We start from the raw sequence: 16,626 nt of genomic DNA, 5'->3' as shown, positions 1-16,626 counted from the left end.
CTAACGGCTGTGTTGTTTTTCTGGGGATTTCTGAAGATCACGTCACGGTTCCGCCTACACTGCGTTACTATAGATACTACCCCAGTTCCTAAACTGTAATGGAAATGCGCCATAAAGTGAGCCAGTCCTAACGAGGCCCAGCCATACCGAGCGGGGCCGAGCGAGGCCGTGTAGTGGAAACGCGCCATTAGTGGGGACGCTCGGGACATGTCCCCACCACTTTAGGAAATGGCTAATTTTGTCCCAACCACTTTGCATTAGGATCATTTGCTAAATGCAGCATAGCATAGTTACTGCACTAGTAGTCACAAAATATATATGGTAAGCATATGTATGGGTATGAGGGGGTCCTTTAATGCAGTAGTGGTTTTTTAAATCTGAAAAAAGTGTCCCCACCAAGTGACGCCCATAATGTTTTTGACCCAAACTGTAAATAAGTAAAATAAGTCCTGCATTGAAATCAGGAAAATGTGTGCAGAGAATGCCCGTTGTGATTTCAACACTAATATATATTTAACCTGTTTTTGTTATTTTATTATAATATCATTTCATCAGTTATTACTTATTAATAAACGTAAAAGCTATTTACACATTACTCCAAATGTCTGTATAGTATGACGCTTTTTTTCTGAAACAGTGGCAACCTCTAAATTATAGAATGATATACTTTTATTAAAATATTTACAAGGAAAAACCACGAAATCCTCACATTTGAGTTTCTGGACCCATGAAATGTTTGGGATTTTACATGCCAACCCCCCAGTTTTTGAATGTATGTAATGTATATGTATGTTCTTGTATGTATATTGTTAGGTGCAGAACTTCTTCATGTGTTTTGTACGTGGAAAAATCCCCTTAATCTGTAATGTGCAATATTTCCCTCTGAAATGTATAGTAGTATGAAGTAGCATGACAAGGTAATCAAAGTAAAATCTTTATAATCTCACAGTCAAACTATGACTATAAAAATAGAAATAAACCCTTCTTCATTTAAGACTTTCTCACATATGCACACAACGTAAATACATCAGGTAAAAAGGTCCAAACATACCCAATAAGTAACAAAACAAATACATTTATTGCAGGTGTATTAATAATGTCGTCTGTGCAGACCGCTGGAATGAAAACACATTAAATCTCCTCTAGACAAAATGTGTATAATTTGACAAAACATCCAATAAACGTTTAACAGAACGACGCCCAAAATGTAATATTAATGAAAATATGGAAACCGGTACCGCCAACACACACAAAGCTTAACACTGCAACAGAAAACATTGATGTTTAAAGGTTTGTTTAAAAAAAATAGACCAGTATGTATGAACATGTTAATGATTATATACATTATTGAACAATTGAAAACAGGATAAGTTGTCCATCACAGTTTTCCCAAGAGTCCAAGTTGTTGTTTTTAGGTGTTTGGCCAGTTCAAACCCAAAAGATATTCACTTTAATTGGATTTAAAACAGAGAAAAGCGTCTAATTAGGGGTTAAAATCTGCTTTTTTTTGGCCATTTTTGGATGAATGTACCTTAAGAGTTCAAGAAGAAAATAGTTGTCGAATCTTTTTTGCAGTTCTTAACATGTGGTAAGTGTTTGCTTATAGTCTGCAGAATCAATAACATAACGAGAGCTATCTACTCTTGTTTACATATTTATTTACATCACAGTTGATTGACAGTCCTTGAAGACATGACATCATCGCCTCGTGAATTAAAGATCAGCAAAAAACAAAGATGGCGGTGTCACTTCCTGTTCTCCCCAGACGCTGTGTCTCTATTCAATTAAATATCAATTGTCATGAAATGTTTTTCTGCTGTTTGATAGAAAACATCTTTAAAAATCATTGTTTTGTATTGACAAGAAATTCATGCCGACAACTTGGAATAATTTAACCTTTCATAAAAAAAAGCATACCGTTTTCCAGACATGTAATATATGTTCCCCCATAACCTTTCTGTTAATGTCTCACCACCAAAATCACATTTTCTTTTGCAGCTTTGTTAAGTTTTTAGTCTTCAATTCTCTGTACTTTTTTGTATAATTTTGTAAACATATTAGAACTTGTGCAGTTTGAACACACTACAATGCTACGACCCAAAACGTGCGTCCAATTATTTGTTGTATTCTGGAGGTGAGACTCTTCGAGGCAAGTTGGTCATGATTGACAGGTTCATCAGCCTATCACAGAGCTGCATTCAGGCTCCACCATTCCATTGCCCATATAAGGACTTCCTGAGTACAGCAGGAAAGGAGAAAGGTAAAGTTGAAAAGCCCCAATTAGTCCAATCATGTTTTTTTTAATTGTTTCTAGTGTCTTTGGCATGACCGCGCCCATATAAGGACTTCAGGTACAGTTGAAAAGCCACCTTTAGTCCAATCATGTTACTTTTAATTGACTCCAGTATCTTCATACCAGACAGTACCACCCCCCGTTTCCCCTGCTGAGCATTTTGACACCCGCCAACGATTCAACAGAAACGTCCACTTCCTGTTTGTCTTTTTCTCACTTTGGTGCAGAATAAAAAAGTATTTTCAGATATGAGTTTTCAGTCTCAGCTCCTGTCTGATGGTGGGGTTCCCCCCCCCCCCCGTCAGCGCTGGATCCTGGAGATCATGTAGTAGACGATGAAGAAGGCGAGCACCAGGCCCCCGGAGACGTAGCAGAGGATGCGCCGGTTGTCTCTGCCGGACCGGACCATGGTGGAGAAACGCTTCACGCTGCCGCTCAGCAGCCCCGTCGCACTCAGGAAGTTCGAGTCCTGAAAGGGTGGAGGACAAGATGGAGGGAAGGGACTTTTATTAAGGTTAACGCTTCTCTTAGGGTTGCTAGGGACGCTTCTCTTACAACTTGCTAGGGATGCTTCTCTTAGGGTTGCTAGGGATGCTTCTCTTAGGGTTGCTAGGGATGCTTCTCTTAGGGTTGCTAGGGACGCTTCTCTTACAACTTGCTAGGGATGCTTCTCTTAGGGTTGCTAGGGATGCTTCTCTTAGGGTTGCTAGGGATGCTTCTCTTAGGGTTGCTAGGGATGCTTCTCTTAGGGTTGCTAGGGATGCTTCTCTTACAACTTATTTCTTATGTTGTTTATGTTTGCACCACCATACACCAAAGTAAAGTTAAGATAAGAAAAGATGGAACTTTATTTATCCCCTTGGGGAAATTCAGGCGTTTATAGCAGCAACAGGGTCAGAGTTAAAGACAGGATTCACATAAGGTCAAAATAAAGAGAAAATAGAATAGAAAATGTAAATAATAATACAAAAACAATCAAAAAATAAAGTGATAAAGTAACTGTTGAACAAGATATCACAGTGAAACGTTGAGCATTTGAATGAACATGTTAAATATATTTACATAAGTGTGTAGATGTGAGAGCAGGTTAAAGTCTTACAAACAGTGCAGGATTTATGTATGTACAGTCCTGGATACTATTTAATTCCTTGCATGTGTAAAGATACCTGGCGATAAACTCGATTCTGATTAACTTAAGAGTAAATGTCGTCCTATATTTGATTCAACCTACTATTATTTTGAACTCCATTTTAGCTCCATGACATGACAAACAAAGCCCACATGTGTATTAGTCTTACAGACAGGATGGACTCACCATGCCGTCCAGATACTCGTTCTGATCTTCAGCCTCTCGGTCGATGTCATACGCCAGCTGACAGATTCAGAGACAGGACAGAAGACACAGTTCAAGCACTTGTATTTATATTGTCTATTGTTTTGTGTTGACCTATATTGTCTTTGCAAGGTGTGAGTGTAAAACTTCAGACTGAGGAACGGACAAACAAGCAGACTTCAAGAAAAATATATGTCATAAGAAAGTTGCTAAAATCAAAAGCCACTTACTATAAATGTAAGGACTTAAATATGATATGGAAATTATATTATGGAAACATTTTCATTTTCCCTCAAAGTCCGACAATACATATTTTTTTCGAATTTATTGTACTTGAATAAGTGCATTCAAACTATTAGGACAGACGATAGCTGGTTTTATAGAATAAATAAGTGTGAATATATAAGGATATATTATTTATACTCATACACCAGCTTATTAATATCTATTCTAAGTGGAAATGTTCCCATGTTCAATTGTTAAAGCTAAAAAGAAAACTTTGGGAGAGCCAGTCTCTTTTCTTAATGTGCATAATGTTATGTGAATGTATCTGCAGTAATAATTGTACTGTTGAATGATGAATGTGACACTTATGCTATTCAATATTACACATTTAATAAAATAAAGAAAGCAGATTTCAAAAAAGAACTATAAAGAGTGGAGGGTCTGGAACAGAAATACAAAAATCTGCCTCTGAATTAAGACGAGAACGTCTTCTATGTTCACGTCAAATTCTATGTATGTTGTTTTCTATGAATACAGGGACTCATCAGTCACTTAAAACACATCAACAAACGACTCAGAAATGATGAAACTTGACTGTAACGAGAAGAACTAGTGGGGACTCACAGATTTCAGTCTGGACACTTTGCTGGCGAGGTTGTCAGTCAGGCGCTTGTTTTCAGTGTCCAGCATGTCGTCCACAGAGTCATGACCTGCAGACACAAGGGGGGGAATAATTAAGAAATGTGTCTATGTACGCTAGAAAGACATAATCATAATGTATGAGAACATCTTCATTTGATATCAAGTGAAACTGTAAGAAAAATGAATAAGCCGCTTTAAAAATGACTCTGATTATCCCATTGCAGCCTCCATATGATATGTTACATCAGGGGTGTCAAACTCTCCATTTGATTTCAGTGGTTACATACAACCACATTTGATCTCAAGTGGGCCGGACCAGTAAAATCATAGCAGCGTAATCACCTACAAATAACAACAACTCCAAATTGATCCCTTTGTTTTAGTGCAACATAAACATTATGAATAAACAAGACATCCTTATGAAAAATAAGTGTAATTTCAACTGTTTTATGCCTAAGTTTATCACTTACACCTGCATTACAACGTACAGATCCAAGTGTATCTACAAAAACATGTAGTACCCGGTATCAGGAGTTGAACAATATAGTATTTTACTTTATGATCAAAACAACTTCAAGATCTCAAAATAATTTTACATTTATTTCCACATCTGCGTAGTAATCCTGACATACCACCAGACAAAGTGCTAATACTTGTGTACTTTTACTTGAGTAACATTTTGAATGCAGGACTTTTACCTGTAACCGAGTATTCCTACACTACTTTTACTCAAGTCCAAGATCTGAGTACTTCTACTTTTACTCAAGTACAAGATCTGAGTACTTCTACTTTTACTCAAGTACAAGATCTGAGTACTCCTCCCACCTCTGGTACAAAGTAGCCTAACATGTACATACTCTGGTAAAGTACAAGTACCTCAACATTGTACTTAAATACAGTACTTGAGTAAATGTATTTAGTTACTCTCCACCACTGCTTGAAGTCTCAAACAGCTGATAACGTTAGTTAGCCTGTTAGCTTAGCTTCAGTATTTGGCTGTAAAAGTGAAATAAAAATCGAGACACTAAACACACTTCCGGTCTGACTTTTCCTTTAGGTTAAACACCCCATCATTCATCTGTAACATGAACCCCGTCCTGCTGTAGAAGGTTAAAGACTGAATATTTAGAAGTGAGGACGTGTCAAAAACAATACCTCTATTCCAGTCCGCCATGTTGACGAGTGACGTCACGATCAGCTGTTCTGCAGGTTTAGATGACGCAGGTGACGTCGCCATGGCCGCGCCTCCCGGAAGTGAACTGCTGTTTGTTTTTGTTTTTTTACAAACAACATGGCTTTCAGATTCTTCAATGAAAAGAATAGAGAAAGGACAGAATGGTGACACAATTAAACATATTAGCATTTTTGTTTTTCATTAACTTAAAGGACTTGCTTTTATGAATTTGGATTTATGAATATCTGCCCCTCTCTTTGATGTTTACTAGCACTTCCTGTCAGAGTCTTTCTGAAAGATTCATCTCTATTTTCACAACAGACCCCCCCCCCCCCCCCTCAAATCTGTTCTAACCATTGGGATAAAAACATGTGTGTCTTTTATAGATGAAGGTGGCCAGTGTGTGCAGCGAGTTGACTATAAGTGACCACTGGGTGGCAACACACACACACACACACACACACACACACACACACACACACACACACACACACACACACACACACACACACACACACACACACACACACACACATACACACACCACACACACACACACACGGAATAGTAAGCTGATCCCAGCAGGCCAACTTGCCCAGTATTGACTAAACCAGTTCACCCAGAATGATTTATGAAATGATTATATCTATTTGAGCTGAAACTGTTTTGTTTACCTTCAGACCTGAATTGTCACATGCTATTGTTGATTAAACAACAGAAATTCAGTCATGGTTTTGGGTCAGCTTGGGTCCCAAAACCTTGGGTCAGGTCTCCATTTTTTCCATGTGCGTCTTTAGAGTTTTAAGGCAGGGGTCAAAGTTCGGTGTGATCACACTACCGTGCAAAAGTGAAACAGGGATAGCAACCTGTGTGTGTGTGTGTGTGTATTCAGTTAATCCTCCTGTGTCTCTATGTGCTGTAATCCACCTGTGTGTGCGTGTGTGTGACGGTCACGTGTGTGTTTGTGTGCCACCTGACATCAGACAGCATCACTGCTGCTCAGAGTGGGGGAAGGGAAGTGTTCAAGAGTTGTGTGTGTGTGTGTGTGTGTGCGTGTGTGTGTGTGTGTGTGTGTGTGTGTGTGTGTGTGTGTGTGTGCGTGTGTGTGTGTGTGTGTGTGTGTGTGTGTGTGTGTGTGTGTGTGTGTGTGTGTGTGTGTGTGTGTGTGTGTGTGTGTGTGTACAGGATCGATATTCCATTAAGAGGGTTGCTAGGCTGTGTCTTGTTGGTTGCTAGGGATGCCAACTAGTTGCTTGAGGGTTTTCCACTTGTTGCCCACCTTGTTGTGCTCTCTGTCATTACGTCTTATCCTCAAGTCTGTTTGGACGAGTTGTAAAGAGGCAACTATACGGTTTCCCCTGTGGGAAATTATTTCAGAAAAAATATGTACACTAGTCAACAACAAGATGTTTGACTTGTGCCTTGAATTGCAAATGACATATTGATTAATTTAAAATGTAACTTTCTAAGTGAAGAAACTCACAGTGAGTGGTATTAAGTAACATTGATGTTATATGAAACCGCTCAGAAAACAGTAAAAAGATTCCAGCCATAGCTTCACCAAGACAGAACGTTATGATATAACTCTCGCAAATCGTGAGTGTTTCTTTATTTTAAAAGTATTTTCACAGTCTTACACGTCAGCAGTTATATTACAAATGTGATCTTTTGCAAAATAAGGTCCCATTGGGTCTCTAAAACTCCAATGGGAACCAGAACATTTTGCTATCAAGCCCCTCTTCTGTGGGACCGGTTTCCAGTTTGTATTCGGGCGGCAGACACCCATAAGAGTAGGCTTAAGACTTTCCTTTTTTATAAAGCTTATAGCCCCCAGTTAGGCTGCTCAACTGTCAGAGGTTTCTTCCATTTCCCCCCTTTCGCTGTGGGGTTTCATTGGGAGTTTGTCCATGTCCGATGTGAGAGACAAAAGTAAAATGTGTGATATTGGGCTACATAAACTTTGATTGATTGATGTGTGTGTGTGTGTGTGTGTGTGTGTGTGTGTGTGTGTGTGTGTGTGTGTGTGTGTGTGTGTGTGTGTGTGGTCCCCATGATCATCATTAATTTTAGGGTGAAGACTTGGTTAGGGTAAGGGTAAAGGTCAAGTGTTAGGGTAAGGTTAAGGGTAAGGGTTAGGGTTAGGCATGTGTTGGTTATGGTTAAGATAAGTCTCCAGGAAATGCATGTAAGTCAATGTAATGTCCCCTGAAGTGGTGTATACATGGTATGTGTGTGTGTGTGTGTGTGTGTGTGTGTGTGTGTGTGTGTGTGTATGTGTGTGTGTGTGTGTGTGTGTGTGTGTGTTGTGTGTGTGTGTGTGTGTGTGTGTGTGTGTGTGTGTGTGTGTGTGTGTGTGTGTGTGTGTGTGTGTGTGTAGACGTGGTGTGTTCTGCTCAGCAGGAGGAGCTGCAGCCACAGTCTCTCTGGAGCTCACTGAAGCCACAGATTGTCTAATTAGATTAAGCGAGGCTTTCCTCAGATAATCATTTAGCCGGCTCCTGTGTTTTTCCTCCGATGGAGCGCTGCTTGTCGCTGTGAGCTTGCTGAAGGTCATACAGAATTTCTGAACAAAAAAAGGCTGATTTTGGGAGTACAATTTGTGGTCCTGGAGGATCTGTGGCCGGGTTATGGGCTGTTTCTGGAGCTGTGAGTGTGACGCTGCTCAGAGTAATCAGACTGCCACTAATACCTGCTGCTGCTAACAGGAGGCGATGGGGGAAGTTTCTGTAAGTAACGCTCTTCTTCTCCGCAGAACTGAAGTAATGAAGGGACAATAGTGTTTATATCAGAGAGGATTATAGCTCTGACAGGTGTATATGTTTCCTCATTGTGTATGACCGGTTGTTAAGTCTATTCAACTGTTGATTACAGGTATAGCTTGCGTGCTGCTGGGATGACTAGCTTGTTGTTAACTAATCAAAAGAGAATTAAAAACCTATAAATGATCCTGTTGCACCCTCTCTAATGTAACCATTCAAAGGTTTCTGTATCCTGGGGGTAAGGGTTATTTCACCGGTTGACTCCATGTGTAAAATTGGTGTAATAACAGCGTAATTACTGTGTAATATGGATGAAATATTGGTGTTACATGGGTGTAATATGGCTCTAATAACAGTGTAATTACTGTGTAATATTGGTGTTACATGGGTGTAATTTGGGTCTGATAGCAGTGTAATATGGGTGTAATAACAGTGTAGTAAGAGTGTAATGTTGCTGTTACAAGGGTATAAGGGTGGTATTACGGGTGTAATAATGGTGTAACAGGGGTAAAATAGGAGTGTATTAATGTGTAATATGGGGGTAATAACAGTGTCATATGGGTGTAATATTAAAAAAATTAGTAACTTGACTGTTGGTTGGATTCAGTAAAGAAGCTTTGTGCAGCGAGAAAGAGCAAATACTATCCTCCAGTTTGCCCAGTTGATCTGTGTTCAGCCTGCTCACCTCGCTGCAGGTCTTTTCTTGAACAGGCTGCTTCTCTCTCGCTCAGATTAAGCCTCGGCTGACTGATTGACACAGATTACAGTTGAAGCACAGAGGTCACAACTTTGAGGAACAGACATACAGTAAAGGCTTTCCATTCACACACCAGCAGGCACAACACGCTCTACACTCAGAGTCTGTTCGTTGTGCATCAACAATTAGGTTTTTAGCTGATTTCTTTTAAACTATATGAATCTAAAAACAATGTCATTTCGGCGTAAAAACAGTGTAACATAGGGGCAACACGGGTATAATATGGGTGTAGTAGATGTCATAATGGTGTACCATGGGTATAATAATGTGTAAAAGGGGTGTAATAACAGTGTAATATTGGTGTAAAAGGGGTGTAATAACAGTGTTATATGGGTGTTATAACAGCCTAACTTGGATGAAACATGGATATAATAATGGTGCAATATGGGTGTATTAACAGAGTTACAACGGAGCACAATACTCTACACTCAGAGTCTGTTCGTTGTGAAGCACACAGTTCCCCGTTATGTATTTTATTTTCACAAGCAGTTCTTATTTTACTTGAAATGATCTAAGATGAGGATTAGAGTGTAAACCACACTTTATCAGAAACAAATGTAAGGAAATGACTTTGGTGTCATGTGACCAGTCCTAACTGCTGAAGCCAATCAGGCCCCTTTCTGTGGTGATACTTCTGTATTTGTTTTACTGATCTGTTTTCTCATAAGATGTCTGAAATGACCTCTTCTGTCTCTCCCTCTGCAGTCACAGAGTCCCTGTCAGGCCAGATCTGCACCTCAGGCTGAATACTGAGTCTGTGTTATTTATTGGGAGGCCTCTGAAGAGTCCCAGAGGAAGCAGACATGGCCACCAACTCTTTTCGGGGGTCCAAACATGGGCGGCGTGGCGAGACAAACCACGAGGCGGAGTTCAGCTGCACTTTGCAGGAGCTGCGCTCCGTCATGGAGCTGAGAGGAGAGGAGTCTCTCACCAGGATCAAGGAGAGCTACGGAGACGTTAACGGACTGTGTGCCAGACTGAGGACGTCACCTATCGATGGTAAATATGCTGAGAAGATATGCATCTGTGTTTCTTTTTTTAAAGGTCCCCTATTATACTGATTTTCCTGAATATATTATAGGTCTCAGATATATACAGAACATGTCTCTGATTGGCTGAAACACCAAACAGATCATTGCAGCATCCCTTAATCCCCTCTGTTTCAGCCCTGTTTCAAAAGTGCTGATTCTCTGTCTGTTACTTTAGATGAAAATAAGGAGCCACTCCCCACGCCCCTCTGAGAGAGATTTGGTTAAAAAGAACTCAATGGTGCTCTAGGAGGAGATTCAGGTGATAACATCGTTATGACATCACAAAGTGGCCAAAATCTGATCAGCTCATTTTCAGACAGGTTTTTATAGAAATGGATCAGGACAAAAAGAGAGAGAATCTTTGTTCCTGAATCTTTCAGAGTCTCTTTACACAGAGGGGACACATGTTGATGTAGAAGAGACATGAAGAAGAGGGGACACATGTTGATGTAGAAGAGACATGAAGAAGAGGGGACACATGTTGATGTAGAATAGACATGAAGAAGAGGGGACACATGTTGATGTAGAGGAGACATGAAGAAGAGGGGACACATGCTGATGTAGAAGAGACATGAAGAAGAGGGGACACATGTTGATGTAGAAGAGACATGAAGAAGAGGGGACACATGTTGATGTAGAAGAGACATGAAGAAGAGGGGACACATGTTGATGTAGAATAGACATGAAGAAGAGGGGACACATGTTGATGTAGAAGAGACATGAAGAAGAGGGGACACATGTTGATGTAGAATAGACATGAAGAAGAGGGGACACATGTTGATGTAGAAGAGACATGAAGAAGAGGGGACACATGTTGATGTAGAATAGACATGAAGAAGAGGGGACACATGTTGATGTAGAGGAGACATGAAGAAGAGGGGACACATGCTGATGTAGAAGAGACATGAAGAAGAGGGGACACATGTTGATGTAGAAGAGACATGAAGAAGAGGGGACACATGTTGATGTAGAATAGACATGAAGAAGAGGGGACACATGTTGATGTAGAAGAGACATGAAGAAGAGGGGACACATGTTGATGTAGAATAGACATGAAGAAGAGGGGACACATGTTGATGTAGAAGAGACATGAAGAAGAGGGGACACATGTTGATGTAGAATAGACATGAAGAAGAGGGGACACATGTTGATGTAGAGGAGACATGAAGAAGAGGGGACACATGCTGATGTAGAAGAGACATGAAGAAGAGGGGACACATGTTGATGTAGAAGAGACATGAAGAAGAGGGGACACATGTTGATGTAGAAGAGACATGAAGAAGAGGGGACACATGTTGATGTAGAATAGACATGAAGAAGAGGGGACACATGTTGATGTAGAAGAGACATGAAGAAGAGGGGACACATGTTGATGTAGAATAGACATGAAGAAGAGGGGACACATGTTGATGTAGAAGAGACATGAAGAAGAGGGGACACATGTTGATGTAGAATAGACATGAAGAAGAGGGGACACATGTTGATGTAGAAGAGACATGAAGAAGAGGGGACACATGTTGATGTAGAATAGACATGAAGAAGAGGGGACACATGTTGATGTAGAGGAGACATGAAGAAGAGGGGACACATGCTGATGTAGAAGAGACATGAAGAAGAGGGGACACATGTTGATGTAGAAGAGACATGAAGAAGAGGGGACACATGTTGATGTAGAATAGACATGAAGAAGAGGGGACACATGTTGATGTAGAGGAGACATGAAGAAGAGGGGACACATGCTGATGTAGAAGAGACATGAAGAAGAGGGGACACATGTTGATGTAGAAGAGACATGAAGAAGAGGGGACACATGTTGATGTAGAATAGACATGAAGAAGAGGGGACACATGTTGATGTAGAAGAGACATGAAGAAGAGGGGACACATGTTGATGTAGAATAGACATGAAGAAGAGGGGACACATGTTGATGTAGAGGAGACATGAAGAAGAGGGGACACATGCTGATGTAGAAGAGACATGAAGAAGAGGGGACACATGTTGATGTAGAAGAGACATGAAGAAGAGGGGACACATGTTGATGTAGAATAGACATGAAGAAGAGGGGACACATGTTGATGTAGAGGAGACATGAAGAAGAGGGGACACATGCTGATGTAGAAGAGACATGAAGAAGAGGGGACACATGTTGATGTAGAAGAGACATGAAGAAGAGGGGACACATGTTTATGTAGAGGAGACATGAAGAAGTGGACTTTGCATAATAGGTGACATTTAAGATATGACGCGTATGGTTTTCTTTTGTTAAACCTTCCATTCATTCAGTTAACTAGGGGAGGTATTGCCCCAAATTATATTGCAAGTTGTTGGTGTTAAGTTTGTGTGTAGAGGGAATATATGGTGTGGTGCATTCTGGGCTGTCGCTGCCATCTTTGGAGGATAGCGTCTATAGCAGCAGCAGCCTTCAATCAGCGTTTCCTCATCTGTCAGTTGTTTTGCATCCAAAATGAATAAAGTATGCGCGAAATATAAATGCCCTTACAAAGAGAAGATCTAGGCGGAAAACGAGGAGTGTTATTTAAAAATAAATAAAGGTTTATGCTAACTGAGTGCTAACAAAACGTTGGCGTATCCATGCATCATTTATCTCCCACACCAAGAGTCAAAGACAAAATCCTCTTGCTTGCATTGCTGAGGTTTTTGGACTTTTATCAGTGGTGGAAGATGTACTCAGATCTTATACTTATGTAAAAGTGTGGAAGTAGTAATTTTTAAAGTAGGTTCAGTCAGCTATATTTTAAAATGTAAAGCAGACAATCTTCTATCATAATCTCAGTGGTGGCACATCAGGGAGATCGAATGTGGGTTAGCACCAGAGGTGGGAGAAGTACTCAGATCTTGTACTTGTACTTGAGTAAAAGCAGAAGTACTCAGATCTTGTACTTGAGTAAAAGTAGAAGTACTCAGATCTTGTACTTGAGTAAAAGTAGAAGTACTCAGATCTTGTACTTGTACTTGAGTAAAAGCAGAAGTACTCAGATCTTGTACTTGAGTAAAAGTAGAAGTACTCAGGTCTTGTACTTGTTCTTGAGTAAAAGCAGAAGTACTCAGATCTTGTACTTGAGTAAAAGTAGAAGTACTCAGATCTTGTACTTGAGTAAAAGTAGAAGTACTCAGATCTTGTACTTGAGTAAAAGTAGAAGTACTCAGATCTTGTACTTGAGTAAAAGTAGAAGTACTCAGATGTTGTACTTGAGTAAAAGTAGAAGTACCAGAGTGTAGGAATACTCTGTTACAGTAAAAGTCCTGCGTTCAAAATGTTACTCAAGTAAAAGTAGAAAAGTATTCTCATCAAAATATAGTGAAAGTAGCGACAGTAAAAGTAGTCATTGTGCAGATTGGTCCATTTCAGAATAATATATATGATATGTTTTATAATGATTGATCATGAAAGTGTTCTCAAAGCTGGTAAAGGTGCAGCTAGTTTGAATGACTTTGTATACTGCAGGGTAGCTTGTGAATTTACTCCAGGTGGAACTAAAGTCTGATTTAACACTTGATTAGATTTCACATCATTAATCCAGATCTGTGAAGTAACTAAAGGTATTAAATACATGCAGTGGAGTAAAAGTACAACATGTACCTCTGAATTGTGGTGAGTAGAAGTACAAAGTAGGAAAAAATGTGCCAATGTACTGAAATACAGTCCTTAGTTACACCACTGGTTAGCATGTTTGTTTTTCTTCCATTTACATCCCTCGCGGGGCAACGACCACCACACACACACACACACACACACACACACACACACACACACACACCACACACACACACACACACACACACACACACACACACACACACACACACACACACACACACACACACACACACACACACACACACACACACAGGATCGCAGTAGGACTCCCTGAGGTCAGTCTGGCTCACAGGACTGTTGACTCATTGAGGGTCAGAGTCTCTATGACCTGCAGCCTCTGTTAACCCTGAGAGGTGGAAGAAGTATTCAGATGCTTTTCTAGAGTAAAAGTACCAAAACATTATGGTCAAAATACTGCATTACAAGTCCTGCACTGTAAGGCTGAAACGTTGACTTTGAAAGCACACTAAAAGTATTGAAAACGTTGACTTTAAAGTGGACCTATCATGCTATATTATAATAATATAGTGTAGGACCATACCTATATAAGGCATATTTATAATTTTTTTCTTTCAAAATACCAAACAGATCATGCATTTTAGCCATGCCTCATTTTGCTCAGTTTGACATTTTTTAGCTCTGTTTTTGCAAGGGTTGATTCTGTGAGAACAGCACCATCTACAGGCCTGGCATATGTACTACAGCGTCTCCAGCGCTTTCGAACGGCAATGGCCGTGGCTGTCTCCTCCTGATTGGTGGAGTTGGCCCAATAGCCGTAGCGCCACCGTCCTGACGTCAGGATTTTTTTTTATCAGATCCGTTGTAGCCCCTTTTTTAGAGATTTGGGTATGGAGGAAAATAGAGAGGGTTGTGTTTTCTGACACTTGGTGAGTTCCCTGGAACACCGGGGACACATATTCATGTATAAAAGACGTACAAAAGTGCATTTTGCATGATAGGTCCCCTTTAAGTAAATGTATTATGTCAACAAATGTCACATAACTGTATTAAGCTTGTTGAAAGCAATACTATTATATTGAACTTCATGTTTTTTTATTTAAATGTACCAAATACAATTATGTGTAATATGTTGACATAATACATTTAATTAAAGTCGACGTTTTCAATATTTTTAGTGTGCATTCAAAATCTTACGTACAAAAGTATTATCAGCAAAATGTAAGTAAAGTATAAAAAGTAGAAGACATTATTGTGCTTATAATTATATTTATATATGTGACATTTATAGATAATATTGTTGCATCAAGTCGCATTTTACTGCTGTAGACAAACAGAGTTCTGAAGTAGAACAAGTACAAAGTAGCATAAAACGGAAATACTCAAGTAAAGTAGAAGCCAAAACATCGTTATGACATCATAAAGTGGCCAAAATCTGATCAGCTCATTTTCAGACAGGTTTTTATAAAAATGGATCAGGACAAAAAGAAAGAGAATCTTTGTTCCTGAAGCTTTCAGAGTCTCTTTACACAGAGGGGACACATGTTGATGAAGAAGAGACATGAAGAAGAGGGGACACATGTTGATGTAGAAGAGACATGAAGAAGAGGGGACACATGTTGATGTAGAAGAGACATGAAGAAGAGGGGACACATGTTGATGTAGAAGAGACATGAAGAAGAGGGGACACATGTTGATGTAGAAGAGACATGAAGAAGAGGGGACACATGTTGATGTAGAATAGACATAAGGAAGAGGGGACACATGTTGATGTAGAAGAGACATGAAGAAGATGGGACACATGTTGATGTAGAAGAGACATGAAGAAGAGGGGACACATGTTGATGTAGAAGAGACATGAAGAAGATGGGACACATGTTGATGTAGAAGAGACATGAAGAAGAGGGGACACATGTTGATGTAGAAGAGACATGAAGAAGAGGGGACACATGGTGATGTAGAAGAGACATGAAGAATAGGGGACACATGTTGATGTAGAAGAGACATGGAGAAGAGGGGACACATGTTGATGTAGAAGAGACATGAAGAAGAGGGAACACATGTTGATGTAGAAGAGACATGAAGAAGAGGGGACACATGTTGATGTAGAAGAGACATGAAGAAGAGGGGACACATGTTGATGTAGAAAAGACATGAAGAAGAGGGGACACATGTTGATGTAGAAGAGACATGAAGAAGAGGGGACACATGTTGATGTAGAAGAGACATGAAGAAGAGGGGACACATGGTGATGTAGAAGAGACATGAAGAAGAGGGGACACATGTTGATGTAGAAGAGACATGAAGAAGAGGGGACACATGTTGATGTAGAAGAGACATGAAGAAGAGGGGACACATGTTGATGTAGAAGAGACATGAAGAAGAGGGGACACATGTTGATGTAGAAGAGACATGAAGAAGTGGATTTTGCATAATAGGTGACCTTTAAGTACAGTACTTGAGTAAATGTACTTAGTTATCTCCCACCTCTGCTCTGTTGTCTCTCAGCTTCAGGACCATATGAGACAAACTAAGTATTTTCCCGTCTGTAAATAATGAATTTAAATTAAGATAATTTGAATAGAGGATTGACTGCAGCAAGCACAATATGATTTATCTTGCTGTTTCCGAGGCGGTGTTAGTAATGTTGTACAACGTTTGACTGAAAAGGCTTCAGGAGGTTGACATTTAACTATTGGTGTTGCTGTGAGTCTTTAATGAGGGACGCACCGATCATTTAATCAATGAGTTATGATTGGTATTGATTCTGATAGGGACCTCATTAAGCAGAACAGGTGGGGTGCTGGTGTGGTTGTGTGAGGCAGGACTCATGAA

The 16,626-nt window shown here is 40.0% G+C and overlaps 2 protein-coding genes across 2 annotated transcripts in view; one reads left to right on the top strand and one right to left on the bottom strand.

The window, feature by feature from the left end:
• Window positions 1–921: 921 nt before the first annotated feature.
• On the bottom strand, window positions 922–5,743 carry bet1l (Bet1 golgi vesicular membrane trafficking protein-like). Its single transcript, XM_034115709.1, has 4 exons — window positions 5,649–5,743; window positions 4,476–4,561; window positions 3,609–3,665; window positions 922–2,762 (listed from the first exon to the last, which is right to left on the bottom strand). The coding sequence occupies exons 1-4, from the start codon at window positions 5,728–5,730 to the stop codon at window positions 2,595–2,597; spliced, it is 393 nt and encodes a 130-aa protein (XP_033971600.1). The 5' UTR covers window positions 5,731–5,743; the 3' UTR covers window positions 922–2,594.
• Window positions 5,744–8,346: 2,603 nt separating this feature from the next.
• The window catches only part of LOC117470746 (plasma membrane calcium-transporting ATPase 1-like), a 45,215-nt gene continuing 36,935 nt past the window's right edge, over window positions 8,347–16,626 (top strand). The window contains exons 1-2 of the mRNA XM_034115603.1: window positions 8,347–8,393; window positions 9,889–10,182. Coding sequence (XP_033971494.1) covers window positions 9,987–10,182 — 196 coding nt within the window. The 5' untranslated portion in view covers window positions 8,347–8,393; window positions 9,889–9,986. The remainder of the gene's footprint in view (window positions 8,394–9,888; window positions 10,183–16,626) is intronic.

Source organism: Trematomus bernacchii, unplaced genomic scaffold (genome assembly GCF_902827165.1).
Source record: "Trematomus bernacchii unplaced genomic scaffold, fTreBer1.1, whole genome shotgun sequence".
NCBI lineage: Eukaryota > Metazoa > Chordata > Actinopteri > Perciformes > Nototheniidae > Trematomus > Trematomus bernacchii.
The sequence above is the reverse complement of the archived record's forward strand: the minus strand, read 5'-3'. Positions and strand labels throughout refer to the sequence as shown.

What these genes read in the sequence shown, in the direction of transcription:
- bet1l (XM_034115709.1), bottom strand. Translation starts at nt 5,730, where the DNA reads ATGGCGACGTCACCTGCGTCATCTAAACCTGCAGAACAGCTGATCGTG. An exon ending in CATGGCGGACTGGAATAGAG is followed by an intron (nt 4,562 to 5,648) that starts GTATTGTTTTTG and finishes TTGTGTCTGCAG; the next exon opens with GTCATGACTCTGTGGACGAC. An exon ending in AAGTGTCCAGACTGAAATCT is followed by an intron (nt 3,666 to 4,475) that starts GTGAGTCCCCAC and finishes TGAATCTGTCAG; the next exon opens with CTGGCGTATGACATCGACCG.